This window comes from Bufo gargarizans, chromosome 2, assembly GCF_014858855.1.
Source record: "Bufo gargarizans isolate SCDJY-AF-19 chromosome 2, ASM1485885v1, whole genome shotgun sequence".
Taxonomy (NCBI): Eukaryota; Metazoa; Chordata; class Amphibia; order Anura; family Bufonidae; genus Bufo; species Bufo gargarizans.
The window spans coordinates 719,061,055-719,088,197 of NC_058081.1; the positions used below are offsets into that span (position 1 = coordinate 719,061,055).

At 44.3% G+C, this 27,143-nt stretch overlaps 1 protein-coding gene across 1 annotated transcript in view; it reads left to right on the plus strand.

Moving 5' to 3' along the window:
* LOC122927108 (phospholipase A2 inhibitor NAI-like) overlaps positions 1-27,143 on the plus strand; it is a 62,176-nt gene that overhangs the window by 32,560 nt on the left and 2,473 nt on the right. Inside the window, exon 6 of the mRNA XM_044278691.1 lies at positions 24,023-24,166. Within this exon, the coding sequence (XP_044134626.1) occupies positions 24,023-24,166 (144 nt within the window). The remainder of the gene's footprint in view (positions 1-24,022; positions 24,167-27,143) is intronic.

The window sequence follows — 27,143 nt, forward strand, 5'->3', positions numbered from 1 at the left end:
CGCCAATGTCTCTCCTTCTCCCTGACAGCAGCGCTGTCCAATCGCAGCACAGAGCTCAGAGCCAGGGAGAAAAAAACCTCCCTGGCTCTGAGCTGCGATTGGACAGTGTGGCTGTCAGGGAGAAGGAGAGACACTGGCGTCTACTTGCACCAAATGTTGAAAAAATTACCGGGGGCCACAGCGGGCGAACGGAGCAGTGCCCAGGAATAATAGTAAGTGCACTTAGATCCCTGGGCGCCGCTCTATGTAGCCTGCTACTTAGTTCATATTCTTTGGACCCATGAAAGGTCCTCTTTAAGCTGCATTAATGCAATTCCTTTTCATTTGCATTACTGAAATAAATTGACTTTTGCACGATATTCAAATTTTTCGAGTTTTATCTGTATGCGATCAGCCATAAGGCTGATCGCATACATTTTTCCTTTCTGATGCCGTGGTGAAATGTTACCACGGCATCTGTGCATTCCAGAAGTGGAAGTCGCGCACTTCCGCTCCGGTAACAGCGTCCCCCGGCTAAGATCGGGGAATCTGTTACATTGATTTAATATGCTGAAGCCTCAAGCAGGCTTCGGTGCCTATTAGATCACTATACCATTACAGGCCACTAGGTGGCAGCATTGTATTAGTATAGTGCAAATGAAGTGTTCAATGGTGTCTATATAGACAAAAATGAACACAATAGGCAATCTGATTGCCAGTTATTCTCACCCAAGGTGACTTAGAAAAAAGTAAAAAGAAAAGTTAAAAAAAAGGTTTTTGCAAATCTAAAAAAATAAAACAACTAAAAGTTTCAATCACCCCCTTTTCCTTAAAATAAAATACTTAAACAATAAAAAAAAACATAATAGGCATTGCCGCGTGAAAGAAAGCGCCCATACTATTAAAATATAACAATATCAATGGCATACAGCAAATGGCATAACGGGAAAAAAAATAAAAACAGCCAATTTGACATTTTTTGTCACTTCAACTACCCAATAATTTGTTTATAAGTGATCAAAAAGTTGCACACACTTCAAATTGGTATCACTGAAAAGAACAGATTGGCCTGTAAAAAATGAGCCCTCAAACAGCCCCGTACACATAACTGCCAAAAAGTTATAGGGCTCAGAATATGGTTATAAAAAAAAAAAAATTCCTCAAAGGTTTTAATATTTTTTTTCAGTATTAAAACGCAAGAAAAAATATACAAGTGTGGTATCGTTGTAACCGTACTGACCTGGAGAATGCAGATAACATAAATTTTACTTCACAGTGTACAGTGTAAAAAATAAAATAAAAACCTTTATCAGAATTGTGTTTTTTCCCAATTCTACACCATTTGGAATTTTTTTCCCCACTTCCTTATACATGGTATGCAACCGTAAAAGGTACAATTAGAAAGTCCAACTTGTCCTGCAAAAAATAAGCCCTCATAAGGCTATGTGATAAAAATAAAAAAGTTAGGAGTATGGGAAGGCAGGGAGTGAACGCAAAAATGGAAAATCCCAGGGTCCTTAAAGAGTTAAAATGTAGACGTGTCAGGCAAATTCCAAGTTCATATTTGGAATCAGCTCGCTCATTTTCGTATAAATCACAAGTTTTTCTCTCGGTAGCAAAATCATTGTTGCGCAGTGTTATTGAGGACTTGCTAGAGCGGCTTGCTTGTCACCGTGTCCTGAATGATGAAGCTTGGCTAGTGGACATTGTGTACCTTTGCTGGCTGCTTAATGTCTCTGTGCAGACCCAGTCTAGGTAGGAACAGACTTCGGCGTGGTCTGGATTGTGCTACACTTGCTGGGGGGCTGCACTCTAACTTCTTGTGACTGTATGGCAGCTGCTACAATCTTGTGCGCAGGACCGCGTGGCTGACGGCGACTCCGTATAGTCAGATCCACTATTGCTGGTGACTAGCATCTGTTTTACTGTTCTATCTTCATACACATTGTGCAGTCTGACATTCAGCATAAACCATTCCTGTCTTCCAAATAAGAGGATTGTTTTTTGTAGCCTACCTTTTTTATTGGTAAACAGGTTGTACTCTCTGTGCGATGCACGTGAGGGAGAGATTGTACATATGTGGTACAAGTACTACAAGAATGCAAATAACATATATAAGTATAAAGCATAGGATAGCATGTACTATAATATTTACAATCACAGTAAAAGCACATGGTAAAATGGCTGCCTATACATAAGATTGCATGGCTAGCTGACAATTATAACTCCCTGAATAACAACTAACTAAAGAGCTCTGCATAACACAATGTCCCTGAAACAAAGTTAGATCTCTCACCAGATATGATTTTACAAGGATGGTGGAGTTTGAGAAGGAGACATGCACAGGGCAGCTCTGATGATGTCTCCTGTAGACTGGAGACTTATCTTTCCCAGGATGCCTTGCACTCCCACAATGCAGTAGTCTTTGTAACAGGCAAACAAAGTGTAATACAATTTAACACTGCTAGATGGTGCTATAACAACAATAGACACTTCTAAATACCCTAACTGAGGCAGGAATAGACTGTAATGAGTTTCTAAACCTGTCTCGTTAAATAAGGACAGATATGGAGAAAAGAGGAAAGTAAGGGAGGAGACAAATCTCTATATTTTTCAACCTTAACCACTAGGCTTCTATCCAGTGGCATGCCTAGGGTGTTTGGCACCCAGGTGGGTACTTTCTCTGGCACTCCTCCCAATACTTTTAAAAAATTGTACCCCCTCATAGTAGTATTGACCTCATTGTGAAACCTTTACAGTAGTTTTGTCCAGATATGTGACCCCTCAAGGTAGTTATGACCATATTGTGCCCCCTCACAACATGGGCATTGCCGCATAGTCCCTCACAGTAGTATTAGCCTCATTGTACAACCTTCACAGTAGTTTTGTCCAGATTTGTGCCCCATCAAGGTAGTTATGACCATATTGCCCCCCCTTATGATAGTTATGCCCACACTGTGCCCCCTCACAGTATTTTTGCCCTCACTCTACAACTTTTATGGTAGTTATACCCTCATTGTGCCCGCTCACAGTAGTTATGCCCCTTTGCAGTAGTGTTGTCCTCTGTGCCCCCCTTTGTAGTAGTAATGCCCATTGTGCCCCCTTCACAGGAATAATGCCCTCTGTGTCCACTTCACAGTAGTAATGCCCATTGTGCAGCCTTTAGAGTAGTAATGCCCATTGTGCCCCCTTCATAGTAGTAATGCCTATTGTGCCTCTTCATAATAGTAATGGCCTCTGCGCCCTCTTTGTAGTAGTAATGCCCTCTGTGCCCCCTTTGTAGTAGAAATGCCTATCGTGCCCACTTCACAGTAGTAATGCCCATTGTAACCCCTTCAAAGTAGTAATGCCTATCGTGTCCCTTCATAGTAAAAATGCCCGTTGTGCCCCTTTAAAATAGCAACGCCCATTGTGCCCCTTGTGCCCTCTCCAGGCCATTGTGCCCCCTCCACACTAGTTATCTTCATTGTGCCCCCTCCACAGTAGTAATCCACATTGTGTCCTCTCCACAGTAGTAATTCCCATTGTGCCCCCTTCATAGTAGTATTGTCCTCTGTGCCCCTTTGTAGTAGTAATGCCCTCTGTGCCCCTTTGTAGTAGTATTGCCCTCTGTGTCCCCTTTGTAGTAATAATGCCCTCTGTGCCCCCTCCATGCTAGAAATGCCCATTGTGCCACCTTCACCGTAGTAAAGCCCAAACTGGAAAACCTATGGCTAGGTACTCTACGCAGGCGACTCACCACAATGTTGCAAGAGAAAATAGATTATAATGGATATTGGATCTGGGAGGCACTCAAAATATCTAGGGTCGTATACAATAACCACAATGGGAGTGATGTTATATATTATATTAACAATCCAGACTACTTTGTGAAAGAAGGATAAAAAATTAGAAGATAATTTAATGATTGATTATCTAGGATAGATAAGAAAATTAAGAAATTTTTTTTTGGGGGGGGGGGGAATTGGAAAAATAAAAAAATATAACATTAAAAAACATTGTTCATATAAAATGTATATGTATAAAAAAGTTTATACATATAGAGAAAAAAAAAATATATAATATGAACCTGAAAACACAGTGTTTACTGTAAATCCCATAAATTTCCAGTAGGGGGAGCAGTTATATAAAAGTTCTATATAGTCCAAGTTCATTCACCCTATTTCATGAATGGATATCCCAGTGGTGAACAATAACGGTATCGCAAGAACCTGTATACGTCAGAGAGCTTCCCTTAGGTTTTGTCGTTCTTCCTTTTTATTTATTCATTTATCAGTGACAGTGTGCACCTCCGTATATTAGAGAGAACACGTCACAGTACATCTGATATTTCCGGTAGATAATGGTAATGTGTTTGATGCTCAGAAAAGCCTGCAGTATAATAATAATGATGTATATAACTGTAGCTCTATCCTGTGTGCGGTGAACACAATTACGGATGTCTGCTGTATTAGCGGTGTCTCGCTCCAGAGACAGAACACTTGTTAGACTGATTGGAGCAAAGATTAATGCTTTGACGATCTTCCTTTTTGTTTCTCAGTGACAGTGTGCGCCTCCGTATAATAGAGAACGTCACAGTACATCTAATGTGTTGCGGTGAGTTATGGTAATATATAACTGCAGTGTAATAATGTTTAGAACTGCAGCGCTATCCTGTATGCGATACACGCAATAAGGGTGTCTGCTATGTTAGCGATGACCCGCTCCAGAGACAATATGCTGGTTAGATTGATTGGAGCATACATTTTTTTTTTTGTGGATAACAATGTTTTGGTTACATTACCAGTCCGAATGTTCGCAGCGAAAGATAGTGTTGATCAGCCGAGCTCTACCTGCCTGTGACGTAGCATCCCACGTGGGCGCAGCGGGAGCTTCGGTGTGGTGCTGGTTGCAGCGGGAGCTTCGGTTAAAGCTAGTTGCAGCGGAAGCTTTGGCGTGGTGCTAGTTGCAGCGGAAGCTTTGGCGTGGTGCTAGTTGCAACAGAAGCTTTGGCGTGGTGCTGGTTGCAGTGGGAGCTTCGGTTAAAGCTAGTTGCAGCGGGAGCTTCGGTGTCGTGCTGGTTGCTCAAGTTGGAAAATGATCTGTATTGCACCGCCCGTGTCTTGAATAGGATAGCGGAGCTTGGGAACGTTGCCTGGTCTTAATCCAAGGGCTGCTGCGATTGTAAAAACTTTTTATTACTGCAGAGATACCATACGCGTTTCGAGGCTCATTTCCTCTTCCTCAGTGGTCTGAAGTATATGACTTCTATAGGACTTTTATAGGGTAGTTTCTTTTCTCAGGCGAGGAGTCTGGTCAGAAACACAAAGATGATACTGGAAACATGGAATGGATCCTCCATGGCACATATGTAAAACATCATTTAAAAAGAAATCATTTAAAAAAGAGCATATAAAAAGAGAGAATTGAATAAATATTTAAAGTAGGTGTTTAAAGGGCTTATGTAGTCAATATGATGTAAATAATAAATTATATAGACAAGCAAATCTATAAAATAAATGAAAAAACAACCGAAGCTCTCGCTGCAAATAGCATCAGCTGAAGCTCCCGCTGCAACCAGCACCACGCCGAAGCTCCCGCTGCAACCAGCCCCACGCCGAAGCTCCCGCTGCAACTAGCACCACGCCGAAGCTCCCGCTGCAACCAGCACCACGCCGAAGCTCCCGCTGCAACCAGCACCACGCCGAAGCTCCCGCTGCAACTAGCACCACGCCGAAGCTCCTGCTGCAACTAGCATCAACCGAAGCTCCCGCTGCAACTAGCATCAACCGAAGCTCCCGCTGCTCCCACGTGGGACGCTACGTCACAGGCAGGTAGTGCTCGGCTGAACAACACTATCTTTCGCTGAGAACATCCAGTCTGGTAATGTAACCAAAACATTGTTATCCACAAAATTTGTTTTATGCTCCAAACAATCTAACCAGCATATTGTCTCTGGAGCGGGTCATCGCTAACATAGCAGACACCCTTATTGCGTGTATCACATACAGGATAGCGCTGCAGTTCTAAACATTATTACACTGCAGTTATATATTACCATAACTCACCGCAACACATCAGATGTACTGTGACGTTCTCTAATATACGGAGGCGCACACTGTCACTGAGAAATAAAAAAGGAAGATCGTCAAAGCATTAATCTTTGCTCCAATCAGTCTAACAAGTGTTCTGTCTCTGGAGCGAGACACCGCTAATACAGCAGACATCCGTAATTGTGTTCACCGCACACAGGATAGAGCTACAGTTATATACATCATTATTATTATACTGCAGGCTTTTCTGAGCATCAAACACATTACCATTATCTACCGGAAATATCAGATGTACTGTGACGTGTTCTCTCTAATATACGGAGGTGCACACTGTCACTGATAAATGAATACATAAAAAGGAAGAACGACAAAACCTAAGGGAAGCTCTCTGACGTATACAGGTTCTTGCGATACCGTTATTGTTCACCACTGGGATATCCATTCATGAAATAGGGTGAATGAACTTGGACTATATAGAACTTTTATATAACTGCTCCCCCTACTGGAAATTTATGGGATTTACAGTAAACACTGTTTTCAAGTTCAAATTATATTTTTTAATTTTCTCTATATGTATAAACTTTTTCATACATATAAATTTTATATGAACGTTTTTTTTATTTTATATTTTTTACTTTTCCAATTATTAATTTTTTCCTAATTTTCTTAATATTTTTTTTAATCTATCCTAGATAATCATCATAATATCTTCTATATTAGTTATCCTTCTATCACAAAGTAGTCTGGATTGTTAATATAATAAATCATTTACAGCATCACTCACATTGTGGTTAATGTATACGACCCTAGATCCAATATCCATAAAAATAAAAAACCTTACCTACTCACCGTTTTATTTATTACCTAACCAATGGCTGATATATGCTGCTGTACGGCTTTACATTCACATACGTTGGGGGTGTTTGTTAGGGAATACTATTGTAAAAGCTTTGTCGCACTCCGTATTGGTGTTGCTGTGTAAAGGGTTCCTACCCCGGTATACAATTGATTAAAGATCACAGCAAATGAGCTTCAGTTGGAATGCTTTTATTTACTTGAATGCATTAGATAGACATGTGGCAGTTTCGTGTTAACGTTTTCGGCACGTAGGCCTTCGTCAGACACTATGCCGCAGTCGGTAGCCACGATAGAAAAGGTGTGAGATGGTGCATTAGCACTTTAGGATAAGAGGTGTGCTGCGCGAACAAGTGGATTAAGGTGAGTTAAATTATTTGTAAAAAAAACCATGTTATAAGGGAAAATAATAAAGATCAGGTCCCCATCCCGATCATCACCTAGCAACCGTGCGTGAAAATCGCACGGCATCCGCACTTGCTTGCGGATGCTTGCGATTTTCCCGCAACCCCATTCATTTCTATGGGGCCTGCGTTACGTGAAAAACGCACAAAGAGGAGCATGCTGCGATTTTCACGCAACGCACAAGAAATGCGTGAAAATCACCGATCATGTGCACAGCCCCATAGAAATGAATGGGTCCGGATTCAGTGCGGGTGCAATGTGTTCACGTCACGCATTGCACCCACGCGGAAATACTCGCCCGTGTGAAAAGGGCCTAAGCATACAGCCAGAGCTACAATGGAATGGGCAGGAACTGTACAGGTGAAACTCGACAAATTAGAATATCGTGCAAAGTTTATTTATTTCAGTAATGCAACTTAAAAGGTGAAACTAATATATGAGACTCATTACAGGCAAAGCGAGATATTCCAAGCCTCTATTTGTTGTAATTTGGATGATTATGGCTTACAGCTTATGAAACCCAAAAGTCACAATCTCAGGTTCACTAGTCAGACCACACATGAAGTACTGTGTACAGTTCTGGGCTCCTGTGAACAAGGCAGACATAGCAGAGCTGGAGAGGGTCCAGAGGAGGGCATCTAAAGTAATAACTGGAATGGGGCAACTACAGTACCCTGAAATATTATCAAAATTAGGGTTATTCACTTTAGAAAAAAGACGATTGAGGGGAGATCTAATTACTATGTATAAATATATCAGGGGTCAGTACAGAGATCACTCCCATCATCTATTTATCCCCAGGACTGTGACTGTGACGAGGGGACATCCTCTGCGTCTGGAGGAAAGAAGGTTTGTACACAAACATAGAAGAGGATTCTTTACGGTAAGAGCAGTGAGACTATGGAGCTCTCTGCCTGAGGAGGCGGTGATGGTGAGTACAATACAGGAATTCAAGAGGGGCCTGGATGTGTTTCTGGAGCGTAATAATATTACAGGCTATAACTACTAGAGAGGGGTCGTTGACCCAGGGAGTTATTCTGATGCCTGATTGGAGTCGGGAAGGAATTTTTTATTCCCCTAAAGTGGGGAAAATTGGCTTCTACCTCACAGTTTTTTTTTTTGCCTTCCTCTGGATCAACTTGCAGGATGACAGGCCGAACTGGATGGACAGATGTGTTTATTTGGCCTTATATACTATGTTACTATGTTACTATGTTACCCTTTTCTCAGGGGGTATGGATTAATTAGCTGACTAGAGTGTGACACTTTGAGCCTAGCATATTGAACCTTTTTACAAAATTCTAATTTTAAGTTGCATTACTGAAATAAATGAACTTTTGGATGATATTATAATTTATCGAGTTTCACCTGTATGTGTTAGGATGGCCTAGTCAAAGTCCAGACCTAAATCCCATTGAGAATCCTTCTGCAAAGGGCACCACTTCCCCTCCACATGCAGATTAACCCTACGCTGGATCAGTGATTGTTAAAGGAGGATCTATCACTGTTGTTCAGTGGCCCATCCACTCGCTTCCACTAAAGGGCAGGCAGCTGAACAACATTGGAAGGTTCTCACTGTAATACTCCTGCATCCTCCCCTCTCTGGCAGAAACATCCTGAAAGCCAGTGCAATTGCCTTTATCTAGAGGTGGGAGCTCTTGGACTGGCTACTTCTACAGTATGTCAGTGCTGTTGCCACCCTTCTCTACACACTAGGTGGCACCACCTGAGGAGATTTGCCCCTGGTTACTCCTCAGATGTATAGGTATCAGGAAAGAAGGAAAACTCATTCTTAAATGGCGTCATAACGTGATATGAACTGCAGCATTTCTTCCATCAGGCCATTTTACCATACACATACTGTAAGATTATTATGGGTTAAATGAAAGAGAATTAAAATTAACTGAAGAGAGAAATCTCCAAGTCTTTTATGGGATTCAAACCTGAAACTGCTTTATGCAAGGCAGAAGACCTTAGCTCCAGGTTATAGCCTTACCATATTGATAGTGTCATGGTCTTACCTTCTGGCTGTTCTCCTTCGTTTGACATGTGCTGGCGGCCATCTTGGTTTCTGGGTTTCTTGTAGCCTCCTACCCTGCGGCTTCTCCCTCCCACTGGGAGGAGCTGGATGCCCAGCTCATATATATAGGAGGTCTGTGGCTTCAGTTCCCTGCTTGGTCCTCCTGTGTGCACATGCTTCTAAGACTGCTGCTGCTTCTGATTCCTGATCCCGGCTTCGTCTGACTACCCTTCCGGTTCCTGATCCTGGCTTCGTCTGACTACCCTTCCGGTTCCTGATCCTGGCTTCGTCTGACTACCCTTCCGGTTCCTGATCCTGGCTTCGTCTGACTACCCTGCTGGTTCCTGATCCAGGCTTCGTCTGACTACCCCTCCGGTTCCTGCCCTGGCTTCGCAAGACCCTGCCTCGGTTTAGCCATCCGTTTGGACTTTGCCTTACAGCTTTATTGTCAATAAAGCCTTCTTATTTCCACTTATCTCTGTTGTACGTCTGGTTCATGGTTCCTTGACAGATAGGTATGTTTTTTTTATACTTAGAAGCTCCCGCTGAAACTAGCATCAACCGAAGCTCCCGCTGCAACTGGCACCACGTCAAAGCTCCTGCTGCAACTAGCATCAACTGAAGCTCCCGCTGCAACTAGCACCACGTCGAAGCTCCCACTGCAACTAGCATCAACCGAAGCTCCCGCTGCAACTAGCACCACGTCGAAGCTCCCGCTGCAACTAGCACCACGCCAAAGCTACTGCTGCAACTGGCACCACGCCAAAGCTCCTGCTGCAACTAGCATCAACTGAAGCTCCCGCTGCAACTAGCACCACGTCGAAGCTCCCACTGCAACTAGCATCAACCGAAGCTCCCGCTGCAACTAGCACCACGTCGAAGCTCCCGCTGCAACTAGCATCAACCAAAGCTCCCGCTGCAACTAGCATCAACCGAAGCTACCGCTGCAACTAGCATCAACCAAAGCTCCCGCTGCAACTAGCATCAACCGAAGCTCTCGCTGCAACTAGCATCAACTGAAGCTCCCGCTGCAACTAGCATCAACTGAAGCTCCCGCTGCAACTAGCACCACGCCGAAGCTCCTGCTGCAACTAGCATCAACCAAAGCTCCCGCTGCTCCCACGTGGAACGCTACGTCACAGGCAGGTAGTGCTTGGCTGATCAACACTATCTTTCGCTGCGAACATTCGGACTGGTAATGTAACCAAAACATTGTTATCCACAAAATTTGTTTTATGCTCCAATCAATCTAACCAGCATATTGTCTCTGGAGCGGGTCATCGCTAACATAGCAGACACCCTTATTGCGTGTATCACATACAGGATAGCGCTGCAGTTCTTAACATTATTACACTGCAGTTATATATTACCATAACTTACCGCAACACATCAGATGTACTGTGACGTTCTCTGTTATACGGAGGCGCACACTGTCACTGAGAAACAAAAAGGAAGATCGTCAAAGCATTAATCTTTGCTCCAATCAGTCTAACAAGTGTTCTGTCTCTGGAGCGAGACACCGCTAATACAGCAGACATCCGTAATTGTGTTCACCCCACGCAGGATAGAGCTACAGTTTTAAACATCATTATTATTATACTGCAGGCTTTTCTGAGCATTAAACGCATTACCATTATCTACGGAAAATATCAGATGTACTGGGACGTGTTCTCTCTAATATACGGAGGCGCACACTGTCACTGATAAATGAATAAAAAAAAAGGAAGAACGACAAAACTTACGGGAAGCTCTCTGACGTATACAGGTTCTTGCGATACCGTTATTGTTCACCACTGGGATATCTATTCATGAAATAGGGTGAATGAACTTGGACTATATAGAACTTTTATATAACTGCTCCCCCTACTGGAAATTTATGGGATTTACAGTAAACACTGTTTTCAAGTTCAAATTATATTTTTTCATTTTCTCTATATGTATAAACTTTTGGAGCGTAATAATATTACAGGCTATAGCTACTAGAGAGGGGTCGCTGATCCAGGGAGTTATTCTGATTGCCTGATTGGAGTCGGGAAGGAATTTTTTATTCCCCTAAAGTGAGGAAAATTGGCTTCTACCTCACAGGGTTTTTTTTGCCTTCCTCTGGATCAACTTGCAGGATGACAGGCCGAACTGGATGGACAGATGTCTTTTTTCGGCCTTATGTACTATGTTACTATGTTACTATGTTACCCTTTTCTCAGGGGGTATGGATTAATTAGCTGACTAGAGTGTGACACTTTGAGCCTAGCATATTGAACCTTTTTACAAAATTCTAATTTTAAGTTGCATTACTGAAATAAATGAACTTTTGGATGATATTATAATTTATCGAGTTTCACCTGTATGTGTTAGGATGGCCTAGTCAAAGTCCAGACCTAAATCCCATTGAGAATCCTTCTGCAAAGGGCACCGCTCCGCCTCCACATGCAGATTAACCCTACACTGGATCAGTGATTGTTAAAGGAGGATCTATCACTGTTGTTCAGTGGCCCATCCACTCACTTCCACTAAAGGGCAGGCAGCTGAACAACATTGGAAGGTTCTCACTGTAATACTCCTGCATCCTCCCCTATCTGGCAGAAACATCCTGAAAGCCAGTGCAATTGCCTTTATCTAGAGGTGGGAGCTCTCGGACTGGCTACTTCTACAGTATGTCAGTGCTGTTGCCACCCTTCTCTACTCACTAGATGGCACCACCTGAGGAGATTTGCCCCTGGTTACTCCTCAGATGTATAGGTATCAGGAAAGAAGGAAAACTCATTCTTAAATGGCGTCATAACGTGATATGAACTGCAGCATTTCTTCCATCAGGCCATTTTACCATACACATACTGTAAGATTATTATGGGTTAAATGAAAGAGAATTAAAATTAACTGAAGACAGAAATCTCCAAGTCTTTCATGGGATTCAAACCTGAGACTGCTTTATGCAAGGCAGAAGACCTTAGCTCCAGGTTATAGCCTTACCATATTGATAGGTATGTTTTTTTTATACTTAGAAAGCCGGTATATAGCATTGGTTTCCATTGCAAATACTATGTATTAGCTTTCTAAGTATAACAAAAATTGTGCTATCAATATGGTAAGGCTATAGCCTGGAGGTAATGTCTTCTTCTTTACATATACTGTAGCAGTTTTCAGGTTTTAGTCCCACCAAAGACTTGTAGAGTTCTTTCTTCAGTTATTCCCCCCCCCCCCCTCATTTAACTCATAATAAAAGTTGATATAAAATCTTATGTGTATGGTAAAATGGCCTGATGAAAGTAATGCTGTAGTTCATAATACAACTTTCTTTTTACTCAACTTTACTTTTTCCTGATATCTATAGATAATACTCCCTATATCTATATGAGGAGTTATTTCTCTGTGTAAAGGCAAATTCTAAGCCAGAGCTGAGTGTCACATATGAAAAACACGATTTGCTGCTTCTGTCCTCAATATGCTGATCTCTAGCCCTTGCAATAAAAGGGAGAGGGGATTGTGCAGGGGTGTTACAAATCAGCACTCGACAAATTCAGCCCCACCCCCTGGTGCTCCATTTGCATATGAATACAAATGCAGATATCTAAGAAATATATAATTTTAATCAGCATGATCACCACTACCAGACAGTATGCTTGGTTTAATAGGGTTGATCAATCTGACAGAGGTTCTTTAAACTTCCCTTGGTTTCTGTATTCTTATACTTTTCTACAGCACTGCAAAGGTTAACCTTTCCCTTTTATCTGTGTCCAGCTGATTTTTAATCACGGGCAGGTAGAGCAAGGCCAGCGAATAACAAAGCAGCATAACGGGTAACGTAACACTAATAGGGTGCATCTACATCGATCACCTGTCTATGTTCCTCACCTTTTTTTAGCCGCACATTTATATTTGCAACGTTTTTTATTCTTTCGACATACCTAACCCGTATCGATACAAAGCTACGAAATTAGAGGCTATTCATATGTCGATCCTGCTACATGTGCACTTACAGTTTTCACCCAGCGAATCCGGCATATTCATCGTTCCCTGCTGTAATCACCCTCAGCTGTAACCATCTTTAGCTCCCTCTACTGGACACAAATGTCAAATCGAGGACTTTAAGGAACATTGAATATGCAAACTTTGTTTGTCCTAACACTAGAGTTGAGCGAACACCTGGATGTTCGGGTTCGAGAAGTCCGGCCGAACATCCCGGAAATGTTCGGGTTCGGGATCCGAACCCGATCCGAACTTCGTCCCGAACCCGAACCCCATTGAAGTCAATGGGGACCCGAACTTTTCGGCACTAAAACGGCTGTAAAACAGCCCAGGAAAGGGCTAGAGGGCTGCAAAAGGCAGCAACATGTAGGTAAATCCCCTGCAAACAAATGTGGATAGGGAAATGAATTAAAATAAAAATTAAATAAATAAAAATTAACCAAAATCAATTGGAGAGAGGTTCCATAGCAGAGAATCTGGCTTCCCGTCACCCACCACTGGAACAGTCCATTCTCAGATATTTAGGCCCCGGCACCCAGGCAGAGGAGAGAGGTCCCGTAACAGACAATCTGGCTTCATGTCAGCAGAGAATCAGTCTTCATGTCATAGCAGAGAATCAGGCTTCACGTCACCCACCACTGTAAGAGTCCATTTTCATAAATTTAGGCCCAGCACCCAGGCAGAGGAGAGAGGTCCCGTAACAGACAATCTGGCTTCATGTCAGCAGAGAATCAGTCTTCATATCATAGCAGAGAATCAGGCTTCACGTCAGCCACCAATGCAACAGTCCATTGTCATAAATTTAGGCCCAGCACCCAGGCAGAGGAGAGAGGTCCCGTAACAGACAATCTGGCTTCATGTCAGCAGAGAATTAGTCTGCATGTCATAGCAGAGAATCAGGCTTCACGTCAGCCACCACTGCAACAGTCCATTGTCATAAATTCAGGCCCAGCACCCAGGCAGAGGAGAGAGGTCCCGTGACAGACAATCTGGCTTCATGTCAGCAGAGAATCAGTCTGCATGTCATAGCAGAGAATCAGGCTTCACGTCACCCACCACTGTAAGAGTCCATTGTCATAAATTTAGGCCCAGCACCCAGGCAGAGGAGAGAGGTCCCGTACAGACAATCTGGCTTCATGTCAGCAGAGAATTAGTCTGCATGTCATAGCAGAGAATCAGGCTTCACGTCAGCCACCACTGCAACAGTCCATTGTCATAAATTCAGGCCCAGCACCCAGGCAGAGGAGAGAGGTCCCGTAACAGAGGATCTGGCTTCATGTCACCAGAGAATCAGTCTGCATGTCATAGCAGAGAATCAGGCTTCACGTCACCCACCACTGCAACAGTCCATTTTCATAAATTTAGGCCCAGCACCCAGGCAGAGGAGAGAGGTCCCGTAACAGAGGATCTGGCTTCATGTCACCAGAGAATCAGTCTGCATGTCATAGCAGAGAATCAGGCTTCACGTCAGCCACCACTGCAACAATCCATTGGCATATATTTAGGCCTAGCACACAGGCAGAGGAGAGAGGTCCCGTAACAGACAATCTGGCTTCATGTCAGCAGAGAATCAGTCTGCATGTCATAGCAGAGAATGAGGCTTCACGTCAGCCACCACTGCAACAATCCATTGGCATAAATTTAGGCCCAGCACCCAGGCAGAGGAGAGAGGTCCCGTAACAGAGGATCTGGCTTCATGTCACCAGAGAATCAGTCTGCATGTCATAGCAGAGAATCAGGCTTCACGTCAGCCACCACTGCAACAATCCATTGGCATATATTTAGGCCTAGCACACAGGCAGAGGAGAGAGGTCCCGTAACAGACAATATGGCTTCATGTCAGCAGAGAATCAGTCTGCATGTCATAGCAGAGAATGAGGCTTCACGTCAGCCACCACTGCAACAATCCATTGGCATATATTTAGGCCTAGCACACAGGCAGAGGAGAGAGGTCCCGTAACAGACAATCTGGCTTCATGTCAGCAGAGAATCAGTCTGCATGTCATAGCAGAGAATCAGGCTTCACGTCAGCCACCACTGCAACAGTCCATTGTCATAAATTCAGGCCCAGCACCCAGGCAGAGGAGAGAGGTCCCGTAACAGACAATCTGGCTTCATGTCAGCAGAGAATCAGTCTTCATATCATAGCAGAGAATCAGGCTTCACGTCAGCCACCACTGCAACAGTCCATTGTCATAAATTTAGGCCCAGCACCCAGGCAGAGGAGAGAGGTCCCGTAACAGACAATCTGGCTTCATGTCAGCAGAGAATCAGGCTTCATATCATAGCAGAGAATCAGGCTTCACGTCAGCCACCACTGCAACAGTCCATTGTCATAAATTTAGGCCCAGCACCCAGGCAGAGGAGAGAGGTCCCGTAACAGAGGATCTGGCTTCATGTCACCAGAGAATCAGTCTGCATGTCATAGCAAAGAATCAGGCTTCACGTCACCCACCACTGCAACAGTCCATTGGCATATATTTAGGCCCAGCACCCAGGCAGAGGAGGGAGGTCCCGTAACAGAGAATCTGGCTTCATGTCAGCAGAGAATCAGTCTGCATGTCATAGCAGAGAATGAGGCTTCACGTCAGCCACCACTGCAACAGTCCATTGGCATATATTTAGGCCCAGCACCCAGGCAGAGGAGGGAGGTCCCGTAACAGAGAATCTGGCTTCATGTCAGCAGAGAATCAGTCTGCATGTCATAGCAGAGAATGAGGCTTCACGTCAGCCACCACTGCAACAGTCCATTGGCATATATTTAGGCCCAGCACACAGGCAGAGGAGAGTGGTCCCGTAACAGACAATCTGGCTTCATGTCAGCAGAGAATTAGTCTGCATGTCATAGCAGAGAATCAGGCTTCACGTCAGCCACCACTGCAACAGTCCATTGGCATATATTTAAGCCCTGGCACCCAGACAGAGGAGAGGTTCATTCAACTTTGGGTAGCCTTGCAATATAATGGTAAAATGAAAATAAAAATAGGATTGAATGAGGAAGTGCCCTGGAGTCCAATAATATATGGTTATGGGGAGGTAGTTAATGTCTAATCTGGACAAGGGACGGACAGGTCCTGTGGGATCCATGCCTGGTTCATTTTTATGAACGTCAGCTTGTCCACATTGGCTGTAGACAGGCGGCTGCGTTTGTCTGTAATGACGCCCCCTGCCGTGCTGAATACACGTTCAGACAAAACGCTGGCTGCCGGGCAGGCCAGCACCTCCAAGGCATAAAAGGCTAGCTCTGGCCACGTGGACAATTTAGAGACCCAGAAGTTGAATGGGGCCGAACCATCAGTCAGTACGTGGAGGGGTGTGCACACGTACTGTTCCACCATGTTAGTGAAATGTTGCCTCCTGCTAACACGTTGCGTATCAGGTGGTGGTGCAGTTAGCTGTGGCGTGTTGACAAAAGTTTTCCACATCTCTGCCATGCTAACCCTGCCCTCAGAGGAGCTGGCCGTGACACAGCTGCCTTGGCGACCTCTTGCTCCTCCTCTGCCTTGGCCTTGGGCTTCCACTTGTTCCCCTGTGACATTTGGGAATGCTCTCAGTAGCGCGTCTACCAACGTGCGCTTGTACTCGCGCATCTTCCTATCACGCTCCAGTGCAGGAAGTAAGGTGGGCACATTGTCTTTGTAGCGTGGATCCAGCAGGGTGGCAACCCAGTAGTCCGCACAGGTTAAAATGTGGGCAACTCTGCTGTCGTTGCGCAGGCACTGCGGCATGTAGTCGCTCATGTGTGCCAGGCTGCCCAGGGGTAAGGACAAGCTGTCCTCTGTGGGAGGCGTATCGTCATCGTCCTGCCTTTCCCCCCAGCCACGCACCAGTGATGGACCCGAGCTGCGTTGGGTGCCACCCCGCTGTGACCATGCTTCATCCTCATCCTCCTCCACCTCCTCCTCATCCTCGTCCTCCTCGTCCTCCAGTAGTGGGCCCTGGCTGGCCACATTTGTACCTGGCCTCTGCTGTTGCAAAAAACCTCCCTCTGAGTCACTTCGAAGAGACTGGCCTGAAAGTGCTAAAAATGACCCCTCTTCCTCCTCCTCCTTCTCCTCCTGGGCCACCTCCTCTTCCATCATCGCCCTAAGTGTTTTCTCAAGGAGACATAGAAGTGGTATTGTAACGCTGATAACGGTGTCATCGCCACTGGCCATGTTGGTGGAGTACTCAAAACAGCGCAACAGGGCACACAGGTCTCGCATGGAGGCCCAGTCATTGGTGGTGAAGTGGTGCTGTTCTGTAGTGCGACTGACCCGTGCGTGCTGCAGCTGAAACTCCACTATGGCCTGCTGCTGCTCGCACAGTCTGTCCAGCATGTGCAAGGTGGAGTTCCACCTGGTGGGCACGTCGCATATGAGGCGGTGAGCGGGAAGGCCGAAGTTACGCTGTAGCGCAGACAGGCGAGCAGCAGCAGGATGTGAACGCCGGAAGCGCGAACAGACGGCCCGCACTTTATGCAGCAGCTCTGACATGTCGGGGTAGTTGTGAATGAACTTCTGCACCACCAAATTCAGCACATGCGCCAAGCAAGGGATGTGCGTCAAATTGGCTAGTCCCAGAGCTGCAACGAGATTTCGCCCATTATCACACACCACCAGGCCGGGCTTGAGGCTCACCGGCAGCAACCACTCGTCGGTCTGTTGTTCAATACCCCGCCACAACTCCTGTGCGGTGTGGGGCCTGTCCCCCAAACATATGAGTTTCAGAATGGCCTGCTGACGTTTACCCCGGGCTGTGCTGAAGTTGGTGGTGAAGGTGTGTGGCTGACTGGATGAGCAGGTGGAAGAAGAGGAGGAGGAAGCCGAGAAGGAGGAGGTGGCAACAGGAGGCAAAGAATGTTGCCCTGCGATCCTTGGCGGCGGAAGGACGTGCGCCAAACAGCTCTCCGCCTGGGGCCCAGCTGCCACTACATTTACCCAGTGTGCAGTTAGGGAGATATAGCGTCCCTGGCCGTGCTTACTGGTCCACGTATCTGTGGTTAGGTGGACCTTGCTACAGATGGCGTTGCGCAGTGCACACTTGATTTTATCGGATACTTGGTTGTGCAGGGAAGGCACGGCTCTCTTGGAGAAGTAGTGCCGGCTGGGAACAACATACTGTGGGACAGCAAGCGACATGAGCTGTTTGAAGCTGTCTGTGTCCACCAGCCTAAATGACAGCATTTCATAGGCCAGTAGTTTAGAAATGCTGGCATTCAGGGCCAGGGATCGAGGGTGGCTAGGTGGGAATTTACGCTTTCTATCAAATGTTTGTGAGATGGAGAGCTGAACGCTGGCGTGTGACATGGTTGAGACGCTTGGTGACGGAGGTGGTGGTGGTGGTGTTGGTGGTACATCCCCTGTTTGCTGGGCGGCAGGTGCCAACGTTCCTCCAGAGGCGGAGGAAGAGGCCGAGGCGGCAGCAGCAGAATAGGCCGAGGCGGCAGCAGCAGAAGAGGTAGCAGGGGGAGCCTGAGTGACTTCCTTGGTTTTAAGGTGTTTACTCCACTGCAGTTCATGCTTTGCATGCAGGTGCCTGGTCATGCAGGTTGTGCTCAGGTTCAGAACGTTAATGCCTCGCTTCAGGCTCTGATGGCACAGCGTGCAAACCACTCGGGTCTTGTCGTCAGCACATTGTTTGAAGAAGTGCCATGCCAGGGAACTCCTTGAAGCTGCCTTTGGGGTGCTCGGTCCCAGATGGCGGCGGGCAGTAGCAGGCGGAGTCTCTTGGCGGCGGGTGTTCTGCTTTTGCCCACTGCTCCCTCTTTTGCTACGCTGTTGGCTCGGTCTCACCACTGCCTCTTCCTCCGAACTGTGAAAGTCAGTGGCACGACCTTCATTCCATGTGGGGTCTAGGACCTCATCGTCCCCTGCATCGTCTTCCACCCAGTCTTGATCCCTGACCTCCTGTTCAGTCTGCACACTGCAGAAAGACGCAGCAGTTGGCACCTGTGTTTCGTCATCATCAGAGACATGCTGAGGTGGTATTCCCATGTCCTCATCATCAGGAAACATAAGTGGTTGTGCGTCAGTGCATTCTATGTCTTTCACCGCTGGGGAAGGGCTAGGTGGATGCCCTTGGGAAACCCTGCCAGCGGAGTCTTCAAACAGCATAAGAGACTGCTGCATAACTTGAGGCTGAGACAGTTTCCCTGGTATGCATGGGGGTGATGTGACAGACTGATGGGGTTGGTTTTTAGGCGCCATCTGTGCGCTTTCTGCAGAAGACTGGGTGGGAGATAATGTGAACGTGCTGGATCCACTGTCGGCCACCCAATTGACTAATGCCTGTACCTGCTCAGGCCTTACCATCCTTAGAACGGCATTGGGCCCCACCATATATCGCTGTAAATTCTGGCGGCTACTGGGACCTGAGGTAGTTGGTACACTAGGACGTGTGGATGTGGCAGAACGGCCACGTCCTCTCCCAGCACCAGAGGGTCCACTAACACCACCACGACCATGTCCACGTCCGCGTCCCTTACTAGATGTTTTTCTCATTGTTATGGTTCACCACAACAACAAATATATTATTTGGCCCAATGTATTGTATTCAAATTCAGCGGGATATAAATTTGAGGCCTAGTATTTAGGCGCTGGGTGACCGGTATGGATTTAGTGACAGAATTAGACTTGGAAATGCACAGAAGCGTGTGTGTGAAGTTATTCTGAATGACCCTATGTGCACCTTGAATATTATATACCCTTTTAGGGATAGATTTCAAATAGCTCTGATATAGCAGAAACCACTAAATTATGAAATTGCTAAATTGGGAATTGTATTTCAACCCAGAACAAAAAATGTGCTTTGACGGACACTAAATAACTTTCCCAGCTACAACAGGACAGCGGTAACGAGAGATTTAGCGGGATATAAATTTGAGGCCTAGTATTTAGGCGCTGGGTGACCGGTATGGATTTAGTGACAGAATTAGACTTGGAAATGCACAGTAGCGTGTGTGTGAAGTTATTCTGAATGACCCTATGTGCACCTTGAATATTATATACCCTTTTTGGGATAGATTTCAAATAGCTCTGATATAGCAGGAACCACTAAATTATGAAATTGCTAAATTGGGAATTGTATTTCAACCCAGAACAAAAAATGTGCTTTGACGGACACTAAATATCTTGCCCAGCAACAACAGGACAGCGGTAACGAGAGATTTAGCAGGATATAAATTTGAGGCCTAGTATTTAGGCGCTGGGTGACAGGTATGGGTTTAGTGACAGAATTAGACTTGGAAATACACAGTAGCGGGTGTGTGTGAAGTTATTCTGAATGACCCAATGTGCACCTTGAATATTATATACCCTTTTAGGGATAGATTTCAAATAGCTCTGATATAGCAGAAACCACTAAATTATGAAATTGCTAAATTGGGATTTGTATTTCAACCCAGAACAAAAAATGTGCTTTGACGGACACTAAATATCTTGCCCAGCAACAACAGTACAGCGGTAACGAGAGATTTAGCAGGATATAAATTTGAGGCCTAGTATTTAGGCGCTGGGTGACAGGTATGGGTTTAGTGACAGAATTAGACTTGGAAATACACAGTAAGCGGTGTGTGTGAAGTTATTCTGAATGACCCTATGTGCACCTTGAATATTATATACCCTTTTAGGGATAGATTTCAAATAGCTCTGATATAGCAGAACCACTAAATTATGAAATTGCTAAATTGGGAATTGTATTTCAACCCAGAACAAAAAATGTGCTTTGACGGACACTAAATATCTTGCCCAGCAACAACAGTACAGCGGTAACGAGAGATTTAGCAGGATATAAATTTGAGGCCTAGTATTTAGGCGCTGGGTGACAGGTATGGGTTTAGTGACAGAATTAGACTTGGAAATACACAGTAGCGGGTGTGTGTGAAGTTATTCTGAATGACCCAATGTGCACCTTGAATATTATATACCCTTTTAGGGATAGATTTCAAATAGCTCTGATATAGCAGAAACCACTAAATTATGAAATTGCTAAATTGGGAATTGTATTTCAACCCAGAACAAAAAATGTGCTTTGACGGACACTAAATAACTTTCCCAGCTACAACAGGACAGCGGTAACGAGAGATTTAGCAGGATATAAATTTGAGGCCTAGTATTTAGGCGCTGGGTGACAGGTATGGGTTTAGTGACAGAATTAGACTTGGAAATACACAGTAGCGGGTGTGTGTGAAGTTATTCTGAATGACCCTATGTGCACCTTGAATATTATATACCCTTTTTGGGATAGATTTCAAATAGCTCTGATATAGCAGGAACCACTAAATTATGAAATTGCTAAATTGGGAATTGTATTTCAACCCAGAACAAAAAATGTGCTTTGACGGACACTAAATAACTTTCCCAGCCACAACAGGACAGCGGTAACGAGAGATTTAGCGGGATATAAATTTGAGGCCTAGTATTTAGGCGCTGGGTGACAGGTATGGGTTTAGTGACAGAATTAGACTTGGAAATGCACAGTAGCGGGTGTGTGTGAAGTTATTCTGAATGACCCTATGTGCACCTTGAATATTATATACCCTTTTAGGGATAGATTTCAAATAGCTCTGATATAGCAGGAACCACTAAATTATGAAATTGCTAAATTGGGAATTGTACTTCAACCCAGAACAAAAAATGTGCTTTGACGGACACTAAATAACTTTCCCAGCCACAACAGGACAGCGGTAACGAGAGATTTAGCGGGATATAAATTTGAGGCCTAGTATTTAGGCGCTGGGTGACCGGTATGGATTTAGTGACAGAATTAGACTGGGATATGGCCAAAAAATAACCACACTATTGCTGGTTAAATGCACTTGGTGACGGGCGCAGCTTGCCCCTGATGTAGTATATGGCCAAAAAATGAACAGACTATTGCTGGTTAAATGCACTTGGTGTCACAGCTTGACCAACCACACTACTGAGGGTTAAATGCACTTGGTGACGGGCGCAGCTTGCCCCTGATGTAGTATATGGCCAAAAAATGAACAGACTATTGCTGGTTAAATGCACTTGGTGTGACAGCTTCACCCTGATGTAGGCTTTAGCCAAAAAACAACCACACCATTGAGGGTTAAATGCACTTGGTGACAGGCGCAGCTTGCCCCTGATTTAGTATATGGCCAAAAAATGAACAGACTATTGCTGGTTAAATGCACTTGGTGTGACAGCTTCACCCTGATGTAGGCTTTAGCCAAAAAACAACCACACCATTGAGGGTTAAATGCACTTGGTCGCAGCTTGGATGCACTTGGTCGCAGCACCGCACAAGACACAAAATGGCCGCCGATCACCCCATAAAAATGTGACTGACAAACGGTCTGGGCAGCCTAAAAACAGTGAGCAATTGAGGATCAGCAGCTCAATGATCCACAGCTGCAGATCGATCAGTTAATCAAGTCCTTTGGAGGAGTTAATCTGCCTAATCTCGCCCTACTGTCGCAGCTGCAACCTCTCCCTACGCTAATCAGAGCAGAGTGACGGGCGGCGCTATGTGACTCCAGCTTAAATAGAGGCTGGGTCACATGGTGCTCTGGCCAATCACAGCCATGCCAATAGTAGGCATGGCTGTGACGGCCTCTTGGGGCAAGTAGTATGACGCTTGTTGATTGGCTGCTTTGCAGCCTTTCAAAAAGCGCCAAGAAAGCGTCACAAAAGCGCCAAGAAAGCGACGAACACCGAACCCGAACCCGGACTTTTACGAAAATGTCCGGGTTCGGGTCCGTGTCACGGACACCCCAAAATTCGGTACGAACCCGAACTATACAGTTCGAGTTCGCTCATCCCTACCTAACACATTAAGTGGACCAAAGATAATTTTCTCCTTTTTCTCTATATTCTTCGATTTTTCTATATTCTTAGATTTTTTAATTTTTTTAATTTTTATTATATCTTTATAATTTTATTAATAAATTAACATTTTTAATAGCAACAATTATGGTGTGATCATTATATACCGTTATATACCACTTCAAGAACACAACCCACACCTTTACCACCAACCCCTTAATATTTCCACAAACCACACATATTCAACCTGGATACCGAGTGCCTCCCACATCTATATCTTGATTTTTAATGTGCTTATCAGCCCTCCTACATATACTAGGCAGTTTGCTCCACCCTGTGCCTAAGCAATATGTCTCCATAGATCCTGCCAGTGCCTGTTTAATTCTGCTAGTTTGCAAGTCCATACTAAAGAGCTATAATCCATTTCTCCTCCTGTGTACCGACTTGGGCCTGATTCCTGGACTCTGCCTCTCTGGCGCCTGACCCGACCCATGTCTGTTCACCGTGATGATCCTGAGATGTCTGCCCTGACCTCTGAACTGAAATATGGATTTGCAAAAACTCGAATTGCTCTGATCTGTACCAGATTGCTGAGTACGACTATAGCCTGATCTCTTGGTACTTCACACTGGTGTCTGTGATTCCCAAAGTTCATCAGCCAACCACACTGGTTGGTTGGCACAGTGGTCCCATAACCCCGATCTTGACAAGGTGGCCTATCTAGTATTTCATAGGTAGAGCAGATACTTTTTTTGTGATGTATTGTCTATGTATTGCTTGGAAATTCACTGATTTCAATCCACAGAAAAGATGACCACTGATGAAAAGATGACCACTGCCCAACAAGTTCTTTAGACAAAACTAAATGATTGTGCTTTCAATAGGCTCTAACAGAAGCACCACCCCTTTATCAAAGAGAATAGTGGCTTATGAGAGAACTGCATATGTTCATGTATTAACAACATTTCATTTCTCTTTCTCCAATCTGATTCTAGTGCCAACTGAAAACTCTCCCCTCAATGGACTGGGCTGCCCATCCTGCTTATCTGTTAACTCTACCTGGTGTCACACTGATGAAACCCTACAGTGCAGAGGGGATGAGACTATGTGTCTTCTTCTGCAGACAACACAAGAATCAGGTATCATTTTGTTATTATTTATTTTATTTTACTTTAAAGAAAACCATTGACAAATATTGAAATATCCTCTCCTGAACTAGTGAGCACAATGTGTTAAGAAATAAGGACGGACCAACATGCAGATATGTCCAATCTTACCTTTGTTTTAATTTGATTAATTAATGTGACATGCTAACAAAACCCTTACCAGGCTGCAATGCATACCACAACCATTGGGTATTCGCACATATAAAATTAGAGATCTTGCGACAAAATATTGAGAAATCATGTATTTTTTGTTGTTAAATTGGTTATCTCACACCACATGCCTCAGTGTATATGGAGTCAAGAGCAAATGTAAAGGACACATCTGTATGACTCCGTTTCCATGCTATATTTATTGGCATCACAGGCTCGCAATACAAGGGCCAACAACTGATTATATATATATATAGTGACACAGTGAGAGGTTTGGTTTGGGAAAACAGGTATTTTTCTCCCAGCATGTGGTGCTGGGCTAATTTACAGCCAGGTGAGGTCAAATACCGAACTGGATTTTAAATGCCGGTCCGGGTTTTGGCAGGACCTGGCTGTCCTTAACCACTTCAACCCCCCTTAGCTGAAACACCCTTAATGACCAGGCCACTTTTTACACTTCTGCACTACACTACTTTCATAGTTTATTGCTCGGTCATGCAACTTACCAACCAAATGAATGTTACCTCCTTTTCTTCTCACTAATAGAGCTTTCATTTGGTGGTATTTCATTGCTGCTGACATTTGTACTTTTTTTGTTAATAATCTAAATTGAACAATTTTTTTTGCACTTTCAGTTGTAAAATGTTGCAAAAAAAACGACATCCATATATAAATTTTTCACTAAATTTATTGTTCTACATGTCTTTGATAAAAAAAAAATGTTTGGGTAAAAAAAAAGTTATAGCGTTTACAAACTATGGTGCAAAAAGTGTGAATTTCCGCTTTTTCAAGCAGCTCTGACTTTCTGAGCACCTGTCATGTTTCCTGAGGTTCTACAATGCCCAGACAGTACAAACACCCACAAATGACCCCATTTCGGAAAGTAGACACCCTAAGGTATTCACTGATGGGCATAGAACTTTTTATTTTTTGTCACAAGCTAGCGGAAAATGATGATTTATTTTATTTTACAAAGTCTCATATTCCACTAACTTGTGACAAAAAATAAAAACTTCCATGAGCTCACTATGCCCATCACAAAATACCTTGGGGTGTCTTCTTTCGAAATGGGGTGACTTGTGGGGTAGTTATACTGCCCTGGCATTCTAGGGGCCCTAATGTGTGGTAAGTAGTTTGAAATCAAAATGTGTAAAAAATTACCTGTGAAATCCTAAAGGTGCTCTTTAGAATGTGTGCCCCTTTGCCCACCTAGGCAGCAAAAAAGTGTCACACATCTGGTATCGCCGTACTCAGGAGAAGTTGGGGAATGTGTTTTGGGGTGTAATTTTACATATGCCCATGCTAGGTGAGAGAAATATCTTGGCAAAAGACAACTTTTCCCATTTTTTTATACAAAGTTGGCATTTGACCAAGATATTTATCTCACCCAGCATGGGTATATGTAAAATGACACCCCAAAACACATTGCCAAACTTCTCCTGAGTACGGCGATACCACATGTGTGACACTTTTTTGCAGCCTAGATGCGCAAAGCGGCCCAAATTCCTTTTAGGAGGGCATTTTTAGACATTTGGATCCCAGACTTCTTCTCACGCTTTCGGTCCCCTAAAATGCCAGGGCAGTATAAATACCCCACATGTGACCCCATTTTGGAAAGAAGACACCCAAGGTATTCAATGAGGGGCATGGCGAGTTCATAGAAAAAAAATTTTGGCACAAGTTAGCGGAAATTGATTTTGTTTTGTATTTTCTCACAAAGTCTCCCTTTCCGCTAACTTGGGACAAAAATTTCAATCTTTCGTGGACTCAATATGCCCCTCACGGAATACCTTGGGGTGTCTTTTTTCCGAAATGGGGTCACATGTGGGGTATTTATACTGCCCTGGCATTTTAAGGGCCCTAAAGTGTGAGAAGAAGTCTGGAATATACAGTCATGTGAAAAAATTAGGACACCCTTTGAAAGCATGTGGTTTTTTGTAACATTTTTAATAAAAGTTTATTTCATCTCCGTTTCAACAATACAGAGAGATTAAAGTAATCCGACTAAACAAAGAAAACTGAAGAAAAGTCTTTTCAAGATCTTCTGTAAATGTCATTCTACAAAAATGCCTATTCTAACTGAGGAAAAAGATAGGACACCCTCACATGTATTCCCTCTTAAATTGGCTCAGATCTCACACAGGTATATCACACCAGGTGCACATAATTAGTAGATCGTTACTCTGCATGTTGAATGAGGCTTGCCCTATTTAAACCTCAGACATTTAGTTTGGTGTGCTCCTGACTGTTGAAGTGAGAGTGAGCACCATGGTGAGAGCAAAAGAGCTGTCAGAGGACTTCAGAAAAAAGATTGTAGCAGCCTATGAGTCTGGGAAGGGATTTAAAAAGATCTCAAAAGATTTTGAAATCAGCCATTCCACTGTCCGGAAGATAGTCTACAAGTGGAGGGCTTTCAAAACAACTGCCAACATGCCCAGGACTGGTCGCCCCAGCAAGTTCACCCCAAGAGCAGACCGCAAGATGCTAAAAGAGGTCTCCAAAAACCCTAAAGTGTCATCTCGAGAACTACAGCAGGCTCTGGCTACTGTTGATGTAGAAGTACATGCCTCTACAATCAGAAAGAGACTGTACAAGTTTAACTTGCATGGGAGGTGTGCAAGGAGGAAACCTTTGCTTTCCAAGAGAAACATCGAGGCCAGACTGACATTTGCCAGAGATAAAGTTGACAAAGACCAGGACTTCTGGAATAATGTTCTTTGGACAGATGAGTCCAAAATTGAATTATTTGGACACAACAGCAGAGGACATGTTTGGCGTAAACCAAACACAGCATTCCAAG